This window comes from Anneissia japonica, unplaced genomic scaffold (assembly GCF_011630105.1).
Source record: "Anneissia japonica isolate Jap-2015-1 unplaced genomic scaffold, ASM1163010v1 scaffold287712_len2945570_cov188, whole genome shotgun sequence".
In the NCBI taxonomy this organism is placed as follows: domain Eukaryota; kingdom Metazoa; phylum Echinodermata; class Crinoidea; order Comatulida; family Comatulidae; genus Anneissia; species Anneissia japonica.
In genome coordinates, this window is record NW_022704401.1 from 1,909,741 (window position 1) to 1,936,968 (window position 27,228).

General features: G+C 32.0%; 1 protein-coding gene across 5 annotated transcripts; it reads left to right on the plus strand.

Annotated features, from left to right (window-relative positions):
* Positions 1-26,897, plus strand: LOC117104635 (phosphoinositide 3-kinase adapter protein 1-like; the record flags this gene model as incomplete). Of its 5 annotated transcripts, XM_033245504.1 has the most annotated exon segments (13): positions 1-540; positions 1,876-1,919; positions 2,771-2,921; positions 7,327-7,590; positions 10,316-10,512; positions 16,540-16,624; positions 17,727-17,819; positions 19,671-19,805; positions 20,128-20,300; positions 20,783-20,819; positions 21,735-21,809; positions 22,621-22,677; positions 26,622-26,894. In XM_033245504.1, coding segments are annotated over 13 exon segments (2,072 nt in total), but the record flags the coding sequence as incomplete, so codon positions are not given.
* Positions 26,898-27,228: the final 331 nt, after the last annotated feature.

Here is a 27,228-nt window from a genome sequence, read left to right on the forward strand (position 1 = left end):
ATGCTCCATTTGACTTGACCATACTATTTTTTGACGATGCTTTCCAGTGGTGTGAATACCTCTTTGATCTTTTCCAAACCTATGACTTAACACAAAACTCTGAACGATTAAATGACTTTCCTACAAACGAGGTAACACTAAGCAATATTAGACGTTCATTAGTACAATTAGTTATTATATCACCGCAATGCGTTGAAAGCTGCTCGACGATGATCGAACAGGTAACAATGTCGACAATCGGCCTTGTCTGCGGTACAACTGAAGAGGATATCGAGGCCTTGTATATGAGGATACCTTCGTCTCAGCATTGGAAACTGGTCGACACGACCCCTAAGACGATTATTAACGAAACTTTGAACATGATAAAACGAGATGAGACATATATGGAGATGACGGCAAGCAAGGAGGAGCAGCCAGAGGATTTGTACCTTGACATGGAGGAACTTACCGATCAGAGGGATCTGTATGAGCATATGCAAGGTAATACATCTCCCGGTACGGGGAACTTTGAAACCGACTATGAAGACATGGTGCCTAGATGTAAGTACTATACCTATAGTTAAATAAATGGGGCTTGCTATACCAAAAACAGCATCAGTGACCTAACAAGGATATTTACTTTTTAATATCCATATTTTCCACATTATCAGCTTTAAAGATGTACTGTCCCTTGAAAACGACCAAAATCATAAAAAAAAAAAATTTTTTTAATTAACTTGCTCATTTTGCACTAACATACAAATTATTAACTTGAGCATAGAAATTATTAAATTAAAAAAGTTTGTTCCCTGATTTTTTTAACTGGATAATTATAATAAAGTTAATAAAACACTTACAGTGACTGGAAGTGTTTCTATCATTTTTTCGCTGTAAAATGATGGTTTTTATGGGTAAGCATTTTTTAAATACACTAATTTCTATGTTCAAGGTGATAATTTTTATGTTACTTCAAAGTGGGCAAGTAAAATTTCAAAAATGATTTTTATGATTTTTTTTTGCTTTTTGCAAGGGACAGTACATCTTTAAAATGATAGGTCATTTACTGAAATCGATATACAATACTATTGCCAAAGTTATAAGTAAAATTAAAGCTTCTCTGTCCTAAAATATACAAATATTCTTGTGCTAATTACTCAATTTCATTCACAGTTAGCAATTCAGTATGCTGGTTTTGGTATAACGAACCTCAAAAACCCTTGCTCTATTACCCACACTAAAGCTTAACACAGAATAAAATATTGTATCTAGAGAACAATTTTTAAAACCTTGCAGTGGCGGATTCAAGATGGGGCCCTGCCGGCCCGGACCCACCCCTCCCCCCTAAATTTTTCAAAATTATAAAAAAAAAAGAAAATTACATTCAAATTCTGAGAGTGCCATTTCCGGCCTTCTAGAGGTGAGATAATTGTAAATTTTCTGACCTCAGCCCCAGCCATGGTGGGTCTGAGGTTTTATAAACCCTCCATTTGTCATAGTCTCTCCCTGGGCCACCTCTATTTCAAATTCCTAGATCCGCCACTGTCTTGCAACAGTTTCTTTGTCTGCTGTTTAACACGTATTCTCGTTAATTTAATATTTGTGGTTTATTCTATACTGTAAGTAACTGATTGACTAAACATTGCCTCAAATTTGTACCATCTTAAACCCTTTGCTTCAGGTAAGCACAGCTCTTAAAAGTGTGTTCTACTGTAACAGGAACCCTGTGTTATGACTTACAACAATTATTAATGAATTTATTAATTTGTTGGTATGTAAGATAACTACAGTACTCTATATCATTATGTTTTTGGTTAATATTATTAAAGAAATGTTAAATTATCATTGTTATTTTTTGCAGTTGAATATTTAAATTGATTCTCTTTTTCATATTGATAGCCAACCAGACAGTTAAGTTTATTCCAAGTTCCTCTCGCTGTGGGGTAAGTTTAATGCCATCATTATTATACAAATACAGGGTGTTGGATAGTCGGGACTACCTACCGATGCGAAGCAGAGGGAGGTAGTCCCAACCATCCAACAATGAGGGAAGTATTGTATAATTCACTGCTTTTACTGATAAAACCATGTTGTATTTGTTTAAATATACCCCATAAGGCGAGACCTTTTTATATACTTTGTTTCGTGAACTTTTTTCATAGGTTGTCAGAGGAGGACGGAACAAAAAATAAACATAAAATTATATTGTTGAATGTAACATAGTAGTAATGGGATGGTTAAATGCTTTAAATTTATGTAATTAGGAAGGAAAATGCACATCTTATTTTTGGTGATTTTATGGCAGCAGCAGACGTAATAAAAATAAATTTTTCATGGCAGCGGGTGCGATAATTGGCCAAACATTTTCATTGGAAATCATCATTATTGGCGGCCGGTGAGTTCGCTAATCAAAGTATAAAAAAGTTTTGCCTAAAAGTAAAAAAAAGTACTACAGCTTTAGAAAGTCAAAGAAACGAGAAGTTTTCACACTAGCACAATTCGATAACGATTTATCATGTACACGATAAAGAAATATTTTCACAAATCAAATTAAATGATGTCATAGGATTTTATCTTTTTCCCATGATTATGTCGTCATTTGATTTGATTTGTGAAATTATATTTTTATCGTATATACACGATAAATCGTTATCGAATAATGCTAGTGTGAAAACTTTTTATTTTTTTTAATTTTCTATATGAACAGTTGCTTTTTAGCTTTTGATCGTTATCATCATAGTGTAAACAGGCCTTAATCCTGCTAGTGGAACTAACTGATATTTTTTTTTTACAGAAATCAGAATTGGTCGTTTTAGTGTTTGATGATTTCCATACAATAGAAGGAAAGGATAATTTCACTGTTGAATTTTGCAGAGGAAATAAAAAAAGTGTAGCACCTGCAGATAAACTTAACTCGTACACATTAACTGTTGAAACACCTACAGGTAAGGAAAATAGTGGTGCTGTGGTTAAGGTGCACGTCGTCTTGCTCCACACTACTGGGTTCGATCCTTGCAAATTACAATATTGTGTCATGAGAGTAGGGTTTCAAAAATGTGAACTATAAATTGTAGGGAGTTTAATTTAAAGTTTAATAGAAACATAGTCAAGTCTGAACTTTTGCTAATGTTAACAAAACCATTAAAAAAATAATTGAATCAATACACCGATTCCGCGATCTCTGGTCACATTATGGGTGTTGGATGCAAACAACGAACTGACACATCGTTGTTTACATGGAGATTGCTATGGCGGCGTCCCTTGTTATTGCTAAATGTCATCATAATTGCTGTATTTGTTCTTTTTGCTGATGTCCTGAAATTCACCACACAAACTTTTTTATTCATTTTGATCTGTTTATATGTCTTATATTGCCAAAGAGGAAACAAATTTCCATTTTTTATATTGGACTATAACGTTATCTTATTTTATCTTATCTTTTGTGACTAGTCGTCCAAGGGAATTAGGAATAAAGACGACAAATCTTGGTCATATTTCAAGGAAAAATGAGGCAGGTTATGGCAAAATGGCTAAGTTGTAGCAAAAATTTAAATTCAAGTTATTGGTATTCAGATACCTGAGTATGTGATCTTTAAAATGAGTGGTCATTCATTGAATTTGGACATTTCAAGCCTAAGATTGGGAAGTGAAAGTACAGCAGTTTCAGTGTCAAGATAAACATGATTTTGAGTAATTGCCTTTCAAAGTTATTTGTGCATACTGTACATTGTTTAATGGAATTAACTATCAAAATAACATTAAATAAACAACTTGTTGACCACTTCCAGAACTAATACTTTGGGACATGATTAATTAAACTGTTGATCTATAGTGAAAAACAAATTTAGATTTTTAGGAAATTTTTTGAGCTCCCATATTTTATACCTCATTTAATCATACTGGCCTGTGTGACAACTTAACCATTTCGCTCGACATGCCTCAAATACGTCCATGGTGCGTTGGTATCTACTGTAGGCCTTAGTAGGAGTAGTATTACAGCACTGATGAATAATCTTGGTTGGAACACCAGTAAACTCTGCCAAATTGATTGGAAATTCAATATTGCCTTAATGGTTTCCTATTACTCCAAAAGATGCTTGCCCCAAAAACATCAAGATTTTTTCGACAAATTTTAGGCCTAGCCTTGCATATTCTGCAATGGCTATGTTCAGACTTGGAGATAAGCCAGGCTTGAGTTAAGCCCGGCTTAACTTTGCCAGGCGTTCAGACTAGCGGGTTTAGCCAGGCGAGAATTTGCATAATAATGAATCGTAACCAGGAAACGTGTTTCAAAACATAGCTCGCGAAACTTACGCTCTCTCACAATTTAATGCTGATTGGTCATTTCGTCACCTGAAGTCAATGCAAGACCCCTGCAACTATTAAAGCCTGGCTTAGAAAAGTTAAACACGGTGGCACACCAGGGCTAGTTACTATAGGAACACAGCCCGGCTTGAGATAAGCCACCAAGTTCAGACTGGCAGGTGGATAAACCCGGTGAGTTGAGCCGGGTTTATCCACCTTGTCTGAACTAGGCCAGCGTGTTTAGGTATGCACAAGAGTTTTCGATCTGCAAACTACGCTACACGTTTTAGGCTACAGTAGGTAAGTTTTATGAAGGATCACATGAATTTCAAAGCATACAATGCAAGGAAAATGAACACTATTTTGAACAATCATATTGCCATTCCTTGCCATTTGTTTCTCACATTAACAGTGGCTGGTTGTCTTTGTTTTAAATTTTATTCTATGTTATTGTTTATATCATGGAGGAATTAGTTTTATGTTATTCTTTGTTTTGTGTGTTATTTTGTGATACCTGTTATTATAGGCTATGTTTAATGGTATTATGTTTTCTATGGTTATTCTGCTTTTTCATATTACTTTTCATGTTTTCTAAGTTTTATATTATTCTACATTATATTTTTTTCTATGTTTTATGTTGTTTGTGATTTCTATGTTATTTTATGTAGGTACTGTATTATTAATCATTTTATAATAGTATTTTAGGTTTTCTTTGTTTTTCTTTATAATGAAATGATAATCTTTCAACTTGTAGTCTTTACTGATGTTCAGTTGTACTGTCCAAGTGGTTATTTTTGGATGATTAGCTAAACAATATGCCACTTAAGAAATCTGGCAACACTTGAAAATTTCCACAACTTCACGAATGGAAAATAATTTGAGGTTAGAGATGAAAAAATAGAAAACGGAAAAGGAAAATTTCTTCGAACTTAAAATAAAAATCAATTTATATATCAATTTAAATCAATATAAAATATATCTATGATACAGTAGATAAATAAAAAATAGTGAATGAAACAATGAAGGAAAATGAAATTGTTTGTTTGCCCTCCTCCACCAGCCTCTGGAGGGCGGGAAAACAAACAAAAAACTTTAAAAAAAAAATTTTTTTACCTTTTTTCTTTACAAATTTAAAAAAAATATGACTAAATTTATCTCTTTTTTTTGCCAGATGCTCTACAAATTACTCTAAAACTTTTGCCATTCTAGGCCTCTGTGGGTTATTTTTATTCCATCTGATGAGTATTTAAAAAAAAACTTTTTCCACCCGCCCCTACGATACAATAGATAAATAAAAAATAGTGAATGGAACACAGATAAAACAAAAAAATTTGTATTTCTTTTTTTTAAAACTTAAAATTTCAACAAAAAAAACAAGGACAAAGAATTGATCAAAGAATTCAGGGACGGATATAAAATTTTTTAAACGAGGGGCAACAAATTCATATAGACCTAAATATTTTTCACCAGATGCCCTACAAATTAGTCTAAAGTTGTTGTCTGATGTAAAATTTATTGTCATTCTAGGCTTTTGTGGGTTATTTTTATTCTATCTGATGAGTATTTAAAAAAAAAATTAATTAAAAAAAAAAGAAGCTTTTTCCACCCACCCCTATTTATCATTTTTTTTTAAATGAAGGGCAAACAAACAATTTATTTTATTTGGTTTAAGTACCATTGAACAGACTGAATGATATGATTCATCCATACCTACTGTATATTAGGTCACCTCTTCTTTTCATACTAAGGTCACTTCTTTTTTCCATACTAATAAGGTCAACTCTGCTTTGGTTTGCTCAGCCTTTCCTTTTCAGAAGTGATTATTGGCAATTAACAAATGCATAATTACTGTAATACTCTTTCTAGTTTCTTTTTGCAAAGACCTTCAAATAGTCTAATAATCATTAAAAAAAATATCGTAAAATGTTTTTGTTTATTATACTGACTACGGCCTTAACATTGGCGAATTAATGCCCCCTTCCCCTTCCCCTTTCACTGTCTTCCCGCTGGCTCTCTCACTGATAACATTACCTTAAAGTCTATTTGGTGATTGAAACTATAATGTTTATATATTCCAGGAAACCCTCTAATCAGGGAGGTGTAAAAAATACATCTCCCTGCTCTAATGTTCAGTTGAAACACTGAATATACTAGGATCACAGTATCGGTTTTGATTGAAGTACGGATCAAAACAAATTCAGTTTTCCTACAAAAATATTTGATTTGGCTGCAAGCCAATTTTGGGATTTTTGCAATGAATTAAAATTAACTGAAACTTTGTTGACAAAATGTTTTTTAAATTTAAAAAAAAAAGAATCAATTTATAATATGAATTATATTAAACCAATATATTGTTTCTACAGTGTATTAGTTATGTTTTGTGAATGATAAGAAAAATGAAGGGCCTCTTCCTCTATTCCTCTCCACCCCCCCCCCCCCCCCCCCCCCCCCCCCCCCTTTCAGAATTATGAATTGTTACCTATCTAGAGTGAATGTGAAGATATTTGTGATACAAAGGCAGATTAAAAGGGCATAGAAACTGTGAAATGAAATGATAAATTCCATGCCCTAACTGTAACTATGCTTATCTTAATTTATTTATTTTTATTTTTTATTTATTTTTATTTATTTATTTATTTTTTGTTAATCATTTCATTGATTGTATTCATTAGTTTCTACATTGCTATAAAGACATGAGGGTGTAATGAAAGAAATGACAGTGGGAATGGGTACATTAAATTTTACAAATGGATTTATGATGTGGATGCTAATATAGATATGATAAGTATGATTTAGCTAGTACAGTAATTCTGTTTTAGTATAAGTATTCTATAGTGTTTTTGTTTAATACTTTTGTAACATTGGTGATGTTTTGTTTTTGCTTTTGTTAATATTATAGGATACATTTTTGTCCTTTCAAAGTGTGCCACTGTTTGAAACGTGTATGTCCAAATAAATTTAAAAATAAATTAAGACTGGTGTAACAATAGCTATTGCCTTAATGAATATACAGTTATCCTAAATCCTGAAACTTCTTGTATTTAGACTATCCAGCTGGACATGTCCAAGCAGTAGTTTGCTCCAACAATCAGACCATTGCAGGAAGTCGGTTTACATTTAAAAGTTCCATGGATGTGCTTGCGGACATCTTAACGGAATGCGTAAATCCAATTGAGTTTTTGTGCGACACTATGAACATTTCACCCGGTGATCACATCCACTTGGACAGCTACCTGTCCAACCTGAGTAAGCAAGTTATGGAAACTGAAAGATTCAGAGATGTATTTGGTGTCGGCGTCTCAAAATCAGGTGAGATTTTCGGTTCGTAGACATATTTCGTCGCTCACATCATGAACTAAACAATCAAAGTAGAATGTGTTAGTTCGTGAAAACCAAAGAGCGCATCAAAATAAGCATGTATTGTTTGTAAAGCGTGTATTGGTTGTCCAGCGTGTATTGGTCGTCAAGCGTGTATTGGTTGTCAAGCATGTCTTAACACACTTTTTTTTGTGTTTTCACGAACTAACACGATCTGCTTTCATTGTGTTAGTTTTTGATGTGAGCAACAATTTATTTCAGGTTTACAGAAATGCAGGCCTCAATATTCTCCAAAGATAGTGGCTAATTCAAGGAGAGGGGTCCCCTTTCCCTAAATTTGTTTAGATTATTTTTAAAATGAATAAAAAAAGAAAATTATATTAAAATTTAAGTGTGAGAGTGGCATTTCCGGCCATCTAGAGGTCCCACATGATCATGATTGTTTTTACCTCAGCCCCAACATTGGTGGGACTGAGGTGGGTGGAACCCCCCCCCCCTCAATTAAATTCCACAAAATGTGGCAACTCTTTAATATTAAACAGCTCACAAAGAACATGAAGAAAAAAAGACATGAACCGAAAGGTCCACTGGTTAATCTCAGATAAGATAGTATACTAGAAATTGCAAATTGCAAGTGAAGTGCTGCGAAGTACAACTGCATAAAATGTTCTTCGAACAAAATTATTTATGCGAGTCAAGTGAAAATAATGAATAATAAAAATATAACAAATAATATGAGCATGACCCATTGTCTATATTAGAACAGCGTTGGTACCGTGTACAATAGTGTTTTGCTGCAGTGTCATCTCTCTGCTGGCGACTCGCTGCTGCTGGCGATGTCTCGCTGCTGGCTAATCGATCTGCGCATGTGTATAAAATGGTATTTATTTTCGAAAACACTATGCCAGTCTGCAACAAGCGTCGCCTAAATGTAATAATTAGCACGTTGAAATAGGCTAGTAAATAAGTTTAACTGGGTTCGTAAATAATATTGGCCTCAAAATATTGTGGCTGAGACATGAGCCGATTAGCGTAGAAATAGGAAACCTAGAAATATAGTAAAAACGCTGAATAGTACTCCAGCGTCGCGACATGCCGACGTTGGTACGAGTAGGCTAGTCTACAAACGTCGCCTAAAGTAATTGATTTTACCCGGCAGAACGAAAGAAGGAAACTCCGCTTTTCAGTTGTCTTAGGCGATTGTTTTTTGACAAACAATGACCTTTCAGAGGTCAAATTGCTGTCAAGAATATGAATTGGCTGCTTCGCAGCAAATACATACTCCAAGTATCGAAATGCACGCCATCGTGTCGGGATTCAATATTTCAACATTAATTATGTCATCATCAGGAATGGAAAAAAAAAAGACATCATGATTTTTAAAAAAAACAATGCAAACAACAGTTAACTTGATAATAACTTTGGCATGTAGACAACTCCACTGGTGTATCTTCATACCAAAAATCATGTGATTTACTGTTATTCATTGTGTATTATGCAATATCTTGTACAAAGGAACGTGTCTTAAATGGAAAATCCAACAGTGTATACCACTTGGCCTCATAGCTCAGATGGTAGATTATCAGAATGGTATGTTGGAAGATCCTGGATTTTAATCATGATGGGGACATACGCTTTTCTTAAATATTTATTATCATCATTAGTAATTAAGTTGATGACTTTTAATTTTTTTTTATTTATATTTTTGTTTCTAATTGATTTTTTTTATTTTTATTCATTTAATTATTTCATTTTTTTCATATACATTAATTAATTTTTATTGACTGCTTGCTTCGATTCATTAGTTCATTCATTCATTCATTCATTCATTCATTACGTAATTAATTAATTCATTCATTCATTCATACATTATTATTCATTTATTCATTCTTTCATGTAATTATTTATTCCGCTATTCTTTTTATTGATTTTTCATGTATTATAATCATACATATGTTTTTTTTTTTTTTTTTAATGAATTAAATGAGAATTCAACAGGGATGATGACATACTAAAATCAATTGCTTTGTTATGAGTGTGAATAATATTTGTTTATAATAATATTTGTTTATTCTTCAAATGGTTTGGTATATAAGTCATAATCTAAGCAGGAAGTAAACCAAAAGTATTGTTCACAATATCGGCCATCAGCCTTTGGAAGATACAGGGAAATTTCCCCACATACAGGCAAAATGTCAATAATTCTTTGTAAACAAAACACCACTTTAGACTTTAGACATTACATGATCAATTAATCAATAATATAAACTTTTGAAGTATCGTGTATGGGTTCTATTTGATGTTTATTATTTATTTTGTTCAGTATATTCCAGTTAAAGATTGTTTAGTGTTCTGTTATGGAATTTTAATGTACTGTTCGGCATTTAGCCTTTATTTAAAGTCTTTAAACATTTCTCTGTATTATTAGACCCTAGAACATACAATACAATGGCACATGTGCAACAGATTCCAAGGAAATGTTTTTAAACCCAAGTCTTTACAATGATTGATGATGAGCATGACAAAAACAAAGGTGTTTGTGGTGACCTGTTAAAGTTAATGTGATCATTTTAACCTAAAATCCTGTGGCCAGGCGATAGATTTTACCTAAATAATATTAGAAATGACAAACCTCAGCACTTTAAAGGCTAAATATTAATGTATTAGCTCTTGCTTTCGTCCACTTTAATAATTTACTTTCTTATTTGTGTAACAGAAAAATCGGATAAGAAATATCCAACGATTCTTCACTTTGCTGCCAAATATGGTTTGAGCGACTTGTGCGTAAATATGATGAACATGCCGTGCGTTGTCCAAGCACTTAACCTTACAAATTGTCACGGCAAAACACCACCCGACCTCGCAGAAGAAAGTGGATTCACCGACCTTAAGGCTGTTCTTCAAAGTTATCAGGTGAGTGAATTCAGGATGACATATATTGAATTAATTTTTTTTTTCTTAATAAATAAGTATATCTTGTGCAGAGTCTTGAAATAGGGGGAGGGGCTGATTGGGGGGTGCGCAAAGGTGAATTGGGTGTCAATTATTAAGTGAGGGGTCGCTAGCTTGCACAATAAAGTGTTATGCGAGGTTCCAATCCTATCAGGTTTCTTAACTCCACATCGAAGGTATCGGGATATAATATAATTTGAAAATTATGGGATAAAAAATGCATTTTAATAACTTATTAATGAAAATTTGAAGAAACAAAATAAGATGTACTCACCAAAACAGCATTTTATATTACTATACCTCATAAATATTTATTAGGTAATAACAACATTTCAGTGATAATTCCACTTGGTAAAGGGTGCAGTATTTTTTACTACTTGCTGCGCATACCAAAAGGTACTATTTAAAGTTGACTATCGCACCTCTGCCTGTGTGAACCATATGCAAACTGCATAATTTTACCCTCACAGATTGAAATGTCTAATGTGAATAGTGTGCTGTTTATGAGGAATAGTAAAATAAATACTACATGGTTTCATTTAGGTAAAGCAGTTAATTTCACTTCCGTCGTTATTGGATGTCCGACGTGAAGCGGAAGGAGGTAGTCCAATCATCCAACTCCTCAGGAAGTAGAATTTACTACTTTACCTCAACCATGTTGTATTTGTATATTACTCTTCCTATTGTGTTTGCATACTGGTATACCCTTAGCAAGTTGGATGGCTAAGCAGTTAATGCAGGGGCGCCGCAATCTACAGCCAAAATATCGGTGTTGGTTTGAAGGGCACGCTCACCTATGGTTCTGGTTTTGGAACAAGTCTTCTCAGATAAGAAGTATAAACCATAGGCCCAGTGTACACAATTTGGGTTGTCTGAATTTAAAAGAACCCAGTACATCTTTCGAGACGAGTAGGGGGTTACCCCGGTGTATTGGTCCATACAGCCCCTGTTGTGTACAGATGAGAGTAGCTGGTACCAACTTACCGGGTAGCTGAGACATGAAGAGACCCTTAGGAGAGAAGAAAGTTACCGGGTAGCTGAGACATGAAGAGACCCTTAGGAGAGAAGAAAGTTACTTTACGAGCTAGTCCATAGCGCTTTGACAATTTGTTATTAAGCGCTATATAATTTGAACTACGTTACATTACAATACATTAAATTTCTGCAGCAAACTTAAGGATTTTCGTATAAAAACAGCTAAAATTCTTGACTTGTGGTTAATTGAGCAATTTTCTTGAAGTTTTATTGATAATTTAGGTCTACAAAATCAAAGAGTTCAACAAGTTAAAACATTGAAAACAGGTTGTCTTTGAAATTATGTCTGCGTATTTCATATTAATTACTCTGGGTTTTGTTTCCTGAAACATAATGTGATCTAAAATAGATCTTAATCTCTCTTATAATATCTTGATTAATTTTAAATGGTTGTTTTTTATCACAGTATGGCCTTTGGGATAAAATTGAATCTGGTTAAAACCAGACAGTATCCTTATCGTTAATACTGTACAACTGGGTGAACTTTAGAAAGCATTTCATATTTAAGCACTTTTCTCTAATCTTTATCTGCAATTTTTTTTTCTTCAATTAACAAACACTGTTATTACTTCATGTTTCATTACTGTATATGATTCCTAATGATTTAAAAAAATTACTGGTAGACAAATTAAAATAAAATATTGTGCTCATTGTACCAATATTAAAACACCAATGATCATATTAATTAATAATAAATGATACTCAACCTTGTGTAATTTTCCATCACGTGGCCATCTCTTTTTGTTGCAATAGTTTTAATCGTGCTTTTGTTCTGTTTTGAATTGTAAATTATTTATCTTTTATAAACTGTTTGTTTTTCCTATTTATGTTAGTTCAATTAATTATCTTCTCATTAATTCCTTTGATTTAATTTTTATTTCAATTATTTTTCTGTCTTATATGTCACTTTTAGTTGTTTAGTTTTGTTTATTTATTATTATTATTTTATTTTTTTTTTTTTTGCTTTAATGTTTTCCTTAAATCATTTTATATTATTTTTATACTGTAGGCCTATGTCTGCTTTTTTCTGATTTTTATTATTTTTATTATTATTTATTTTTTCCTGGTTTATAATTTAATTAATTTGTTTATGTTAAAGATCAAGTTTAATTTTTATACATGTTTTAATTGTATGTACTGAGGGTCCCAATTGATTAGCTCTGGCTAGATGGACCCCCCTCACAAAATAATGTTGAAATAAAAAATACAAAAAAAAAATAATAACTTATTATAAAATATACTCCAATTAAAGTAAGACTTGTCATTGTGATTCAATATATCAATCTTTTATTAGATCATCATCAGGAATGAATAATTGCAAACACCTATTCCAGAAGAGCTACAGAAAATTAACCAATGAAAACAGTCAATATATTATAGCCAACAAGCTTAATGGTGTGATTTTTTTTTTATGTTTTTTTTTTTTTGCTTTTTTTTTTTTTTTTTTTATTGTGTTTAGAATTTGCACTTATTTATTTTCTGTTTTAAATATTAATTTGAATTGATTTATTTTCTTTAAATTAAGAATGATTTGATTTGTGGTTCTCATATGCATACTGTAGGCTTATTATCTATTTTGAGTATAATCCATCGTTACGGACGGACACTTTTTCAAAACTTTCAATTTAAATTCTCCAAAAACATTTTATGCCACTCTTAGCTGGTTCATTATATGTTTTATATGCAAGAATAGTATACACTCTATCTTACAAAAAAAATTTGTGCGGATTTATATTGTTACTAAAAATATAGCAGCGGAAATGTGAGCGTTACGGACGGACAAGATAGAATTCGCTGTTTCTAATTTTTACAACTTTTTTTTTTACAAATTTTTATCTAGGGAAGCGAGAGCTGACAAAAATTTTTCATTGCTAAATTAAGTTATTTTACTTGTCTATTAATGAGACTTGGTTTGGTTACTAAATACTTTCTTGTCTTTGAGTTATTAATGAAAAGAAAATGTTACGGACGGACATTTTTCTTGTGTTACGGACGGACACTTTTGCAACAAACATCTAATGGTAAATATTAATGAAAAAATTTGATTTTTAAAATGATAATTGACTTTTCCTAAATTTAGGATCATAACAGCCTCTCTAATGATGATTGTTTGTAAAATGTTTTATTTTCAAGCAATTGAACAGTACATAAACTGACATTTGTCATAACATACAGTAGGCCCTATATAATTGCAATGATTTCAGAGAAAATACGTTATTAAACTATATAATATCTTGAATTAATTAAACTTAAAATTTTTCATAATAATTTGATTAAATTGCTACCTTTGAAAAATGATATTGGGATGTAATAATTGATCAATTGTTAAATTGAAAGTGTAGTTTGGTTGACCCACGGTAAATTTAACATACACTGCCTAACATGTCCGTCCGTAACACAGATATATCTGTCTGTAACAATATTTTAATTAGTAGCATTAATTAAAATTTTATGTAAAAAACAATTGTACCATACATCTACATTATAAATGTCCAAGGAGTTCAGTATGAATCATAAAAATGTTGTAAATTTGAAGCATATGAAGGAACATTACACCCAAGTGCGTTACGGACGGACATTTACCCTGAGGTTACATAATTACTAAATGAATATTTCCACCAATTTACTGATAGATTTTATGAGAAAAAAAATTGCTAAACATAAACATCTTCAGTATAATTCATTTCAACATTGTTTAACATAAATTGGCCAATCAAAATGTATTTTATGTGGCATGTTCGTCCGTAACATGTCCGTCCGTAACAACATTTGTTACGGACAGACACATTTTTAATTAAATGTGTAATTAAAATTGTAACGTTAACAAAATTTTTATTAAGTTATTTTGTAATCGTCAATGTAGTAGAGATAAGTTAATATGTTCTTTTAATTGTAATCTATTGTATAGAAGCATGAAAAAACATTTAAGCTAATTTGCGTTACGGACGGACGTCTGAATTTTGGACTACAGCTAATTAGGTATTTTTACTAATTACCAACAATATTTACTAATTTTTCATGTATATTCATTAAGACATGTTTCACCCTTACAATTACCAGTAATCAAAGAAGCTGAAAGATTTAAGGTTTCTTATATAAAAGATATATTCTTCTATTAAAATGTCTGTCCGTAACATTCATATTATATACCCCCTATATAAAAAGTGGTATGATCCTAGAATGCGGAGTTAAAATTTCATGATTTCTGTTTTTTTTGTTTTTGTTGCAGAAACCAGCCATTAATATTATAACAATTTTATTAAGTTTAAGTCAAAAATTATTTTTGACATTAATGCAGCACCTAAATGGATTATACTCTTTTTGCTTTATTTGATTTGGGCTACTTTATTCTTAACTTTTTTTTTTCTTTCTTTGTTGTCTTAATGTCTCTTTTGCCTATTTTTTTGTTTTTTTTGTTATTTATTTTTCTGTAAATTAATTAGTTTAATACTCTCTTTTGTTTTGTTTTACTATGTGTACTGAGGGTCCCTAATGATCAGCTTCGGCTGGATGGATCAGCTTCAGCTCATTAAAGATTGTTGAAATAAATAAATAAATAAATGAAACGAACAGCTGAAAGTGAGAACTAGGTAAACAATGATAGTTCTTTGGATGCTTTTCGCCCATATTCTTAAAACAAACTTTAGTCAAACTTCGAACTAGAACTTCATTTAGTGCTAGTTGCAACTTCAACCTCAATTTGTATTCACAAACAACGTAGTCGAAGTTTTAACTACGACTAAATCAAGTCCTAGTTTTAGTTCAACTGAAGACGATTGGCAAGCAACAACTATCAAACTAACCAATGAAAAGAGCAAATATTAAAAGCAGACGAAATTTTAGAGATCCGGTAATGCAGATGAATATTAAGCTGCCGTCTGTGGTTCAAAAACATATTTCCTCATAATTCATAATAGATCATCATTCCCTTAATTAATTTTCTATAATAATAACTATATTAGTTGTTAACATATTACGATAGAGAATTTGAACAGTCACTGAAAATTTGCTTTCTTTGGAGAACTGTTATAGTTGAGCCCGAGCGAGGGCAGCGCCATTGTTGTTGTTATGGCGAAATTATGTGATCGCAGCACGAGGGGATTTTGTGCAAATCAGGAACTATCGCATGTGGCTGGAAAAATCATGTTAATTTCTCCTTTAGGAAGCTAAACTTGATGTCTCTAAAGACATATCTAAGACAATGCTGATTACTAGCTGCAATATTATGGAATTCTCCCCAGGGAGCTGAGTATGTGTTCCATATGTGTTTGATCCAATGACCGGGGTAGTAATGTGAAGCGCTTAGAGGCATTGTGCATGAAGCGCTATATAAGAGCGACATATTATTATTATTATTATTATATCAAACCTGCGTATACAATCGTTTTTATTCGTTTCAATTTATCGTGAGTTACAAAAAACCCTAGGTTGACTAAAAAAATCAGCCTGCGGAGGTATCATTTTAGTCGAGGTTCGGGTCATTTAGTCGCAGTGCTAGTCAGAGTTCTTTTTAAGAATCCGAAATGACGTAATTTTGAATTTTTAGCTAGAACTACGACTAAAGTTCGTTTTAAGAATACCGGGGTCAGTCCATTGTTAAGTAATGGGTTGAACCGTTTATTAGTAGCGAAAGTCTCCTTAAACAATAAATGTGACCACTTATTAGAACTGTCAATAATCCTAGTGCTATTAAAAATCAACCCTAACGAATTACTTGGTTTACAATCCCGGTAAATTGTGTAAGACAAGAATATAATTAAACATATCACAAGATTTAACATGGTCAAAGATCACGCTATTAGATCCAGATGAACGTTCTTTGAGTCTAGTAACTTAAACGTCTGTCTGTTCTGCCTATCTACCCACTACTGCAACCTCGATATTTAAAGTGGTATAAATGATAATATCAATATGTATTTTACATTAATATATATTAATATTTTCTTGTTTCAGGACAATGACCTTTATGGGCCAGTTAGCCCCCAAGGACCGGATCCTTATGTTCAAATGGACAAAAACACAAAGAAATCACCTTATGGTAAGGGTTCTAAAGAGCATAGTAAATGCCCAAACTAGCACCTTGAATTATAATATAATTTTTGCATGTATAACTTTTTAGCATTTTAGTAGAAAATTGTGTGCCTTTTTATATTTTAAGGCCTAATGTTTGACCAATACTAAATTATACTTCCAATAGAGGAAATCTAGGTTAACTGCTCACTTTATAATCCTTTGTATCATTACTTACTGAAGTGGTGAGAGCATTCTACTTATATGTAATAACTATACTTGTGCTGTACTGTTGTAATTTGAATAATGAATTCTAGCATGTGTTCCATTTGTAGTGTGACAACTCTTTGTTCAATATTTTGTAAATTTGTATAGTGTATATTTTACGATATTCTAATTGACATAAATAGAGAAACTCAAAAAAAATCCCCCTAATGTTAAGGCGCCTTGATGGTGCTACGATATATTTCTTCCAGATTTGTGCAGGCGTCTAGGTAGTAAATTGTAACAAACATTTTGTTCTAACTCAAATTTTTTTTTTGATGATTGAGAACCCTATAAAATTAAGCTTGTGAGCTTGTAGATTTGTCAACTTGCCTTCATTTCATTTTAAAAATTAGCAGTTTTGATTGAATATGTTTTATGTTTGATGAGAGCAATACATATTTAAACAAGTACCATTTTATTGTAAGCTCTAAAATGTTGTACAGTACTTTATCAATAGCTAATCAAAAATTGTTGCGACATACATTGTGTTTAATTGTTGTCATATTGGAAATTTTCAGATCATATGAATACACAAATGTGCTTACATTGATTTTTTTTTTCTAATCACTCGGACATTGTAGTGAACATTTTCATTGAATCCACAAGTGAATACCAAATTCTGGCTTGACATATTTTTACACCATTTGCCTTCCATAAGTGCATTTCATAAGAAGGAAAGATAGCCCACACGTCTAGAAAATTCCTGAATATTTAATGTATTATTTCACCCCAGAGAGGTGTGCTTTGGCCCAGCATCTCAACCACTAAGCCCCCAAATGAGGAACTTAATGCCTAATGAGAAGGCTAGTAATTGATTGTTTAAATTTCTTTTTGCTTGATCTATCTAACTGCATGCATTTCAGGCAATGCTGCAACTATTGAAGCTGAAAAGATGAGGTATACAAAGCCGTTTCCGGTAGCTATCCCAGCATACAAAGTTGAAGCGGTTTTACAAGGTAAATGAGAACATTTCGTCTTCAATGGTTCTTGGACAACCAATTAATCCGAAAAGATCCATCCTTACTATCCAGTTAAATTTCCATAGTAAAACTGTAGCTTAGAGGTTTAAAGGTCAAATCAGACAGCCTCGTACAACGTAGTCCGACACGATATGTATCGTTGAGACCTTCTTTTGATCGATGTGAGAATATTATACAAACATTTTTAATATTCTATGACGCTACTGTCCTCGACGCAGACCTATAGCATCTTTGTTTAACTCGTACATACCTGATGCGACAACAAATTGCATCGTACGACGCTGTCTAAATTGGCCTTAAATAATTGCCATATAATAAACTAAAATATGGATTGCTTACTTTTGTATTTAAAGCTTTCAACTGGAGAATGAGGACAAATTTTCCTTGCTAGTTGATGCCTATTTAAAGCAGCAGCAATTTTTCCAATATTCTTGGTGTAGAGTACTTTTTAATTAACTGCTAGACAACTTAATGATTTTTGAAGTGAAACTTAATTTTTTTCAAATTCAAATATTGAATATAGTATATCTGTTTGGCTGGCATTTCAATGCAAGAATCCTAGCTTTACTATCCTAAAAATTCCAATTTTTTGTGCTATCCCAGAAGTCTTTTGCACAAAGTTCAACTCAGTTGGTAGTCTTGTGAGCAAAATAGCCCAACAAACTCACTTAGTGTATGTTTTTGTGTAAATGATATTTTTGTTCAAATAACAGCAATATTTGGCCAAATTGGAGGATTCACAAATTTGCAATTCCTGAGGCTGGTTGTTTCCAGTAATCGCGATCTCTGACCAATGTCCCTTTTTCCAATTGTTCTAATGTATAACCATCCCCTACTCCTGCTGCTTCATTCATTCATTCCCAGTGCCTGCTACTCCATCTCTTTCATGCATGATTTTCTATCAACTCCTTGTGCATATGCTCATTGCCTTCTTGTTATGTAATCTTGGAGTATTGACTTGTTGCTTGTATTTAAACCATATTTTGTGTATTTTAGACTTTCCTTTTAAAAGGAATGAATTTTAGTAGGCCTATAAATATTCATCTGTATAATATCAGAGGCAGCACACTTGTGAATTTAACAGGTTTAAGTGGGGTTTGGGCACAGAGAGGGTTAGTGTCTTGGAGCCAGATCGTTTTTACTTTTTCGCTAAACATCTGCAGGGCCATAGAGTTTTCTTCTTTGCCAGGGCGCATCTAGAGATGTCTGATATGGGAGAGCCCACAAAGGGGCAGATCGAGAGACAACACTACCCTAGAGCGTCTTGGGAATTCTAGACGCCCAGAAATAACCTTTGTGAGGCATTTGGGTGATCAATAAATTCTTTTTCTTGCTTTCTTTCTTTTTTTTTTCTTTTTTTTCCAAAAGGGGAAGCTGGGGGTCGGCTTGGCACCCCACTAAATCGGCCCCTGTTTGCTATTATATGTTTCGAACTGAATGCGTGATTATTGTAATATTTAATATGTATCGTACAATGCGTTGATGCTTCAGCTATGCCTGGCACCATAAATGCTGCATTTTGGATACAAAAAATACCCTACTGTTCCTTAGTGTCTCCTCTCTTTAGCTTCCTAGTAATTATATGCTACTCAAAACTGGGAGATTAAACAGGTAAGGAGGCTAAGAATCTTAGTATAAAATATAACATATACCACAGACTTTATTGGAAACTAGCTATAAACATGTACTTTTAGCTAACAATTTTTCTGTATTCAATCCACTTTGGAAATTAAATAATGGACTAAAAAACATTATGTAATAATATTGAATAAATAAATATTGCTGGTTAAAATTTATAATTTTTTTTTTTATTGATTTGAATTACAGGAACTCTTGAGGATGTCTATGGTTTGTATGACACGCTTCCATCGACAGCAATAAAAGCGCCCCCAATACCAATTCAAGCCGTAAAGGAAGAGCAGGCCCCTGTGGAATCGCCATCAATACAGAAAAAAAATGAAGGTAAATACAATGTTTATAGTTTATTTTATTATTTGGTATTTGCATAACGCCTTCCTTTAGGTTAAAAAGCGATTTGTTTCCACTTGTCATTGGGTTCGCATGCTGAAGTGTTGCTGCCAATAGACACAAGCGAAATGAACAGCGAGGGATTAAAACCCCTAACATTAAGGTTGGGAAATCAAACCGTTCCCGCTTCGCCAAACCGCTTCTAATTCAGTTGTACACATTGTGGAAGAGGTTTTGGTGCAGCAGTAATGGTTTCACAAACACCACAGCCCCACCATGATTGTGGCTGAGGTAAGAAACATACAATTTTTTTCAGATAACAATGAAAACAGCCTTCTGCATTCAAACCTCGACCCTGGCCAGTTGCAGCTGATTGACCTCCAAAAACGAGTTGCACGGAAAGAAATTACGGTGGATGAAGCAGTCAAGATATTTGAGATGTTTCCAAAATTTACAGTGGCAAAACCTCTTGGAATTGATCCACAAACAGTAAGAGGTTTTTTTGGGTTTTTTTTTAGTTCTAATATTTAGAATTATTGCTCTGAGTATCATTATTAGCTTTTCGTGCAAAACCTTAAGTTCATAGTAAGATTTTGGTATTCGTAGTAAAAATTACCAAACAAACTCGATATTTGGAGTGAGCACCATAAAAGCCAGTAGTCACTCGTAAATCCACCGGACACCAGAGTTACATGTTTATGCTGAATGTCACAAATGTACTTTGGCATAAGCAGATAACTTTCATGTGTACAAGGTTTTATTTGTCTATTTTGTGAATACTTACCTGTATGAACCGATATTAACCTGATTTCTATTGGAACTTACCCACAAATATTAATGGAATCATCTAACCCAGGTGTATATAACGCATCAATGTAGCTATATTTTGCTCTGGGATATGAGTTAATACTTATATGAAATATAAATACAATATTAATTTTTTTTTTTTTTTTTTTTAATTATTTTCTCAGCTTAAGAATGAATTGAAAAAGAAAAAAGCAAAAAAAGGTAAGAGAAGAATGGATACTATAGCATAAAACTATTTAAAAGCAAAATTGAGGTAATAAAATGCAAATTTGTTTAAATATAATAAAACTAATGGAAAGTGGCAGTGGGAGACCTACAAGTGACTGAAGTGAACCCACGATACCCCTTCACAAAAATACATCATGAAAATATATTTTTATCTTTACTTAACCAATAATTGCTTCTAATATGATAATATGTGAGGTTTAGTCTCAAAATAAGTGTATTGGTACTAAACATGTAAAATTAGTTGCTAATAATATATTGATAAGTAAATCACATAAAGCATTATATAACTTTTTAAGTTATGTTCCTATTTTGAAAAATAGCCAGAATATGATCTTTTTGATATTGAAACAGTGGTGACGCCAGTCCAAATATTAAAAATTTGGACCATACTTAGCTCTAAACTCTCCTGTGAACACTACCATGGATTTTTTATTTCAGGACCAGGACCAAGGCTCTAGACGGCCCCTTGGTTAAGACCTCGGCCCCTTGATTAAGACCTCTCCCCTTCCCCCGACGGACATGTCGGGCCCCTTGTCAGCAAATTTCTGGAACCACCACTGTCTTGAAAACATACATTGGAGACAATTGTTTTTAAGGATAAACAACTTTTTGTTGTTGTTTTCCTATAAATTTTGGAAAAAAAAAGAAAACATACTTAAAAACTTGGAACATTAGCTTTCATGAAAATATAAGTAAAACAAAAATTTCGTATATGGTATTTATTTAATAAAATTAGCCTCGTGTACCTATTTTGTCACAACACCTCACTTATGCTAAAAGCAAAATTATTAATATTGGTATTATTAATATTTTTATTAATGCTATCATACATTTATTTTATACCTGTTTGGTTATTTTTCCAATTACTAACATGTATTATGATTTCAGATACTCGCAAACTTAAAACTCGCAGCCAATCTTCGCCTATGATAATAGGTTCTTCAAATACACTCCCGAACACAGGTCTGGGTTTTTGAAGTAGCATAATAAATCCATATAGATATATTTAGAATTTCACATTAGTTTTCATTTTACACTAATTAATAATTTATATTAACTTATATAATATATTTGATTTATGATAGCAATTGATATTTTTGTCATTTAATTCATTATAGTTGTATATAAAAATTTCATGGATAAATAATGTCTGCTCACATCATAAAATTGCATTGTTGTTCAGGAAAACCAGAATAATTTGACAAAAAATCAGAAATATAGTATTTCAAATACCAATTTTTAAATAAAATGTTAATTTAATTACTGTACAGTTCAGTACATTTACTGTTTTTTATAACCAAAATGTCTTGCTCACATCATTAAAATTGCATTATTGTACAGGAACACCAAAAAAAAATAGTTTGACATTAAAAAAAGAGTTTAAAAGGCTTCCCATTTAAAATTTAATCAAGTCCATTTCATCCGTTATTTTGAAAAATATGTATATTGATTGTAACTTATAATAAAAAACATTGAATTGTTACATATTCATGTAAATTCATGACATTAATTAGAATATTAACAAATATCACAGACAATCATGACAATTTTTCACATTGTTAGATATTATTTATGAAATCAATATATAAAATACAAAAAAATTTTTATTTGTCAGAAATAGCCATAAGAATAAAATTTGACAAACAATAGAAGATCAAAATAACTTAAAAGAGGCATGCATCATCTCATATTTTTTATGATTAGCTTTCAAAACTTAGAGTATTTCTTTGTGTTTATTAAATTATGAAAATATGAAAAATTGTTCTATTAATAGGTTCACGAAAATTGCTACAAATGAAGACGGGCTCCACCCAAACACTCCCTATCCGAGGTCTGGAATTACGATATAATTCACTGAGTGAAAAAAATCATGATTATACTTACCATTGTTGATTCATTCAAGCATACCATATCAAATTCTCCATTTCAAATTTAAAGTAAATTGTTATAAAAATAAGTCTTAAACAGAAAATTCATTTAAAGATATATTGTCTGTGTTAAGATAGTAATTGTGAACAATAAAATTTATTTTTTGAAACACCTACCTTACATTTGAAATTTAAAATAAGAAAATATTTAGCTCATCTATTATCAGACACAATTCTGTTATTGTGTTACTCACATAGAAATTTATTTCATGGTGATCAAAACATTTGTAGACAAGTAAATTGTAAACAAGTAATTTGTAAATCATAAAAATTATAATTTTTTTTTTTATCAATTTAAATGACAAATTATTTGTTTTAATTGAATATTTAAGACGTTTTTTTTGCCAGATTTTACCAGATAGTGTTTCAATGGAATTTTTATAATTTAAAAAATACTTTTTTTTAAATCTAACTAAAGACTATTTCATATTTGTGTGTGTATACATAGATTTGTATCATTTTACTTTCATCTGTGATTCAACTTCTATATTATTATCAGCAGGGTTATAGCTTGAAAAATATTAAGTGCTAACTAATTCTTGGCATTTAAGAGTTCAAATTTCTAGAATGTTTGTTTTGGTGCTGGTCAGAATTATTAAGTGTGGGATACTACTGTCCAGTGTCGACAACCGTAGCTAAACTGACCAAAGTAGCTATAACTCTGATTACCAGTAATATAGTCTTCACAGTGCAGTTCATTTTTTTGTTTGTTTGTTCATGTTGTCAAGTCTCCTCTGTTTTGTCTCCTTGAATCCACATATAACCAAGAGAACACTTTACATGCATCATTTTGTTAGCATTATAGCATTATGTTCTTATTCCTTATGTGTTGCATTATTATCACGGTTATTGTAATTATTTGATAAACTTGATAATATGCTAAAATGTTTATGATTGCTTTAACAATTAATTTTTAGGGTTTTTTAATTTAAAATTAATTTAGTTTTATAGCCTGGTATACTTTACTGTGACAACTCAAGTCTGGAATAATAAAATCAGGGAATCAAATAGAAATCAAAATATAGAGAAATTTCAACACAATACTCTAATATAAAATATATTTTTATTATTGTTCATTTTTTTGTTTTTATAATGATTGTTTTATTATTATTATTTTATAAGTATTATTATTATTATTATTATTATTATTAATATTGCTAGTATTGTTACTATTGTTGTTATTAGGAGTTGTTATTAGGTGTATCCTGGTTTCTATAGTAGAGAATTATGTAATATACAGAGGTATGTCAGAAAACATAAATTTACACTTTCAATATAAAGAGGTCACTATATAATTAATTGGGATTTTCTTAAAATTCAAACATATCCAAAGGGTTTTGATATCTAGGTTTTGTGTTTATACATTTCATTTTTATTTTTTTGCAATGCAGTAGTTGAAACGTTTCGTTCGTACCGGAGTAACACATCACCGTCTGTTTGGCATACAGGTTTGACTACAGTCAATATGCCTGCCTCGCATTCGCATTTACGGCATGCTCTCTCTGCAACAGTGGCATATCTAAGGGGGTGCGCGGGGATGCACACCCCCTCCAAAAATTACTAGCGCTTCCCCCAGTCGCCCTCCAAAAATCACTTGCAAGTAGTTAAAATCACCTAAAATCTCTCCCCCCCCCCTTTTCAAGACTGCTAGATACGCCACTGGTCTGCAATCGTGATAATGAGAAAAAAATTGATGAAAATTTAAGTGATCAGCATGACGAAACTTAAGTGACTTAGCATGATGAAACTTGCATTATATCTACATAAAATTTGATTTTTGAACATTAACATTTACAGAGCAGATTACCTCAGTCGGCTAAACTGGTGGTAGCCACTGTGTTTGTGATAAACTGTGGAGATCTCATTGTTCCCGGTTCGATTCCCATCATCGTTCTGAAATGCAAATTTCAATAGAGCACCATCTCAAGGTTCAAGGTTCACTTTATTTCACAGTTGGCAGATCATGCTTGTAAACTTAAGGTCGGGTGTTCAAATCATATGTAGTCAATTTCACGTGTGTTTTGGGCAAGGCACTTACCGCCTGTTGTCTTTCTCTACCCAGGAGTATAAAATAGTACCAAGTAGCATAGCTACCAACCGTTGTGCATTGTGTGGGACAGTCCCGCAAATTAAAGTGTTTTTGGATGAAACACGCATTTTGCAGAAACACACGCGTGATCATAAATTTGTCACACCATTAGCACAAGTCGGTGCGTGATAACAAATTATCACAAATTCAGGGGAAAATGATTTTTAAAAATATAAGAAATTGGTTTTATTAAAAATATAAAAAACGGTCATGCAGTAGCTTAAGTCATTGGAGGGCTTTCATTATCTCGTTCGTGAATCAACACACCGAGAAAATATTTTCCGACAAAACAACCCAGCTAACAACACACTTAGTAGAATCAAGTAGTCGCATGCGGTCGTGTGCGTTCATCATCACAACCAACTGATGGTTATGTGACTGGAATCCGAAACAATTTCTTACATCCTAGGGAGTGATTGGAGGAGGTTGTACTTTACCAGAAGTAATCAAATATTCTTATCAACTCTATAGAAAATTTCCATTATATATAAAATTAAATCATTCATATAAATATAAAGGATTAATCTATATAAACATTTTGCTTTTTGTTTTATTGCATCAATAATTAACAGAGGTAGGAACCTCCACTATTGAGGGTGGAGTAATTATTGTCTGAAAAAGTCTTTCTTGCTTGCATTCCTATATTTGGTGTGTGCTTTTAATTCATGAATTTGGAATGAAATACAAAATATGTATGATATGGTAATTTGCAAGCAATTAAAAATTTGTGCATTTTTATATGCATGTTTATAATATATTTGTTACTTGTGTTTTCATTGTGGTTTTTTTTGTGCGCAAGAGTTTTGTGTCTTTTTTTCCCATGAATCTGCTGTATTGTTTGATGAGGTTATAATCTGTTATTGTTTCAGCAATTTTGCTTCAGATACCCATCCATTTCAAAAATTGCTTATGTTTCTTGGATTCAAACATTCCCTCTGCTAATACCATCCGTTGTCATTGCTTCAAAGAGTTTGAGTCTTGTTTTTGTGCAAACTTACTGCTTGTTTGGTTTGCAATATCAGGATATATGTAAACTTGGCCAATGCCTTTTATTTATGTTCCCCTCACTTCCACCCATAAGTGTACCTGGTTGGATGGGAATGTTTGTAAGGTTGCATGAGTTAGGCTGCCAGTCCCACGAAAGTGAAGCAGTAGCACATTGTGTTTGGTTACAACTTACCATTATTAGTGTGGGGGCATCCCATTGATCCTTGGGTTTCAATTCTTTGCTGTTGCAAGTTTAAGCTTATTTTAGTTAATGCACTAATAATGGAACATGCAAACGCAGCATTATCATTTTTTCCTGTTAGTTGATGATGCAATTTTATTTGTCTGCAATTTTGGACAATGTCCACTCCATCTCGTACCCAAAAAAAAAAAAAAAAATATATATATATATTAACATCATGTGATGCAGTGATTGTGGTTTGGCTTTCAAACATGAAGTTTGGAGTTTTCGTTCTATTTTGTCCATTTTACTTTCTCCACCTTCGTAGGCTGAAATGTTTTATGCTGCAGTGTATTTTTAAATCTAAACTGAATGTTCTTGCATGGCTTGTAATACATCCCTGGTATTTGCATGTTGTGTATGTTTGCCAATGTATCCGGTGATTATAAAAATATAATGGAACATCCTTAAAGACTTCCTGTATAATGTTCTTCTATGCCAAATACTATGATGTCACATTGGAAAATTTCTGAAGGAAAGCACGAGATTGTTATGTATTTTGTTAATATGGTTTATTATTGTAATTGCAGCAACTCCAGTGGGTACACCAAAAGCAAAGCGCAGTCATTCAGTAAATATCATATCACATCCAAGTATTACCCAAGCACTCAATGAACACATAGGTATAGATTCATATTTTTGTATTTTCCAAAGTTTGTGTATATTTCTCCCTCATCAAACAGCTATTTATAGTTTGGATGTTATAGTATTCAATTTCACTGTCTGTTTTTGGAAATTTTTGTATTTCTAAGTAAAAAAAAATCAAACACAAATAGCGTGTAAGTTATTTTGTTTTATTTATAAATTTATTTATATGAATTTTTATTCACTTACATTTATTTATTTAATTATAATTTATATATATATAGTTTTATATAAAGAAGAAAGAAAACAGGAAACGGAGTAGACTTTAGAACACTATTTTATTACAACATGAATATTTCGACCTGACCTCAGGTCCTCTTCAGCATGACTAGTTTTATATAATTAGTTTTAATTGAATAAGGTCTGAAAATTGAATTTGTGAAAGTATGTAATAGGACTGTATTTTAATTAAACACAAATAAGGTGTAAGTTATTTTGTTTTATTTATATATTATTTATATAGCTGTAATTTTTTATTCAATTATATTTTAT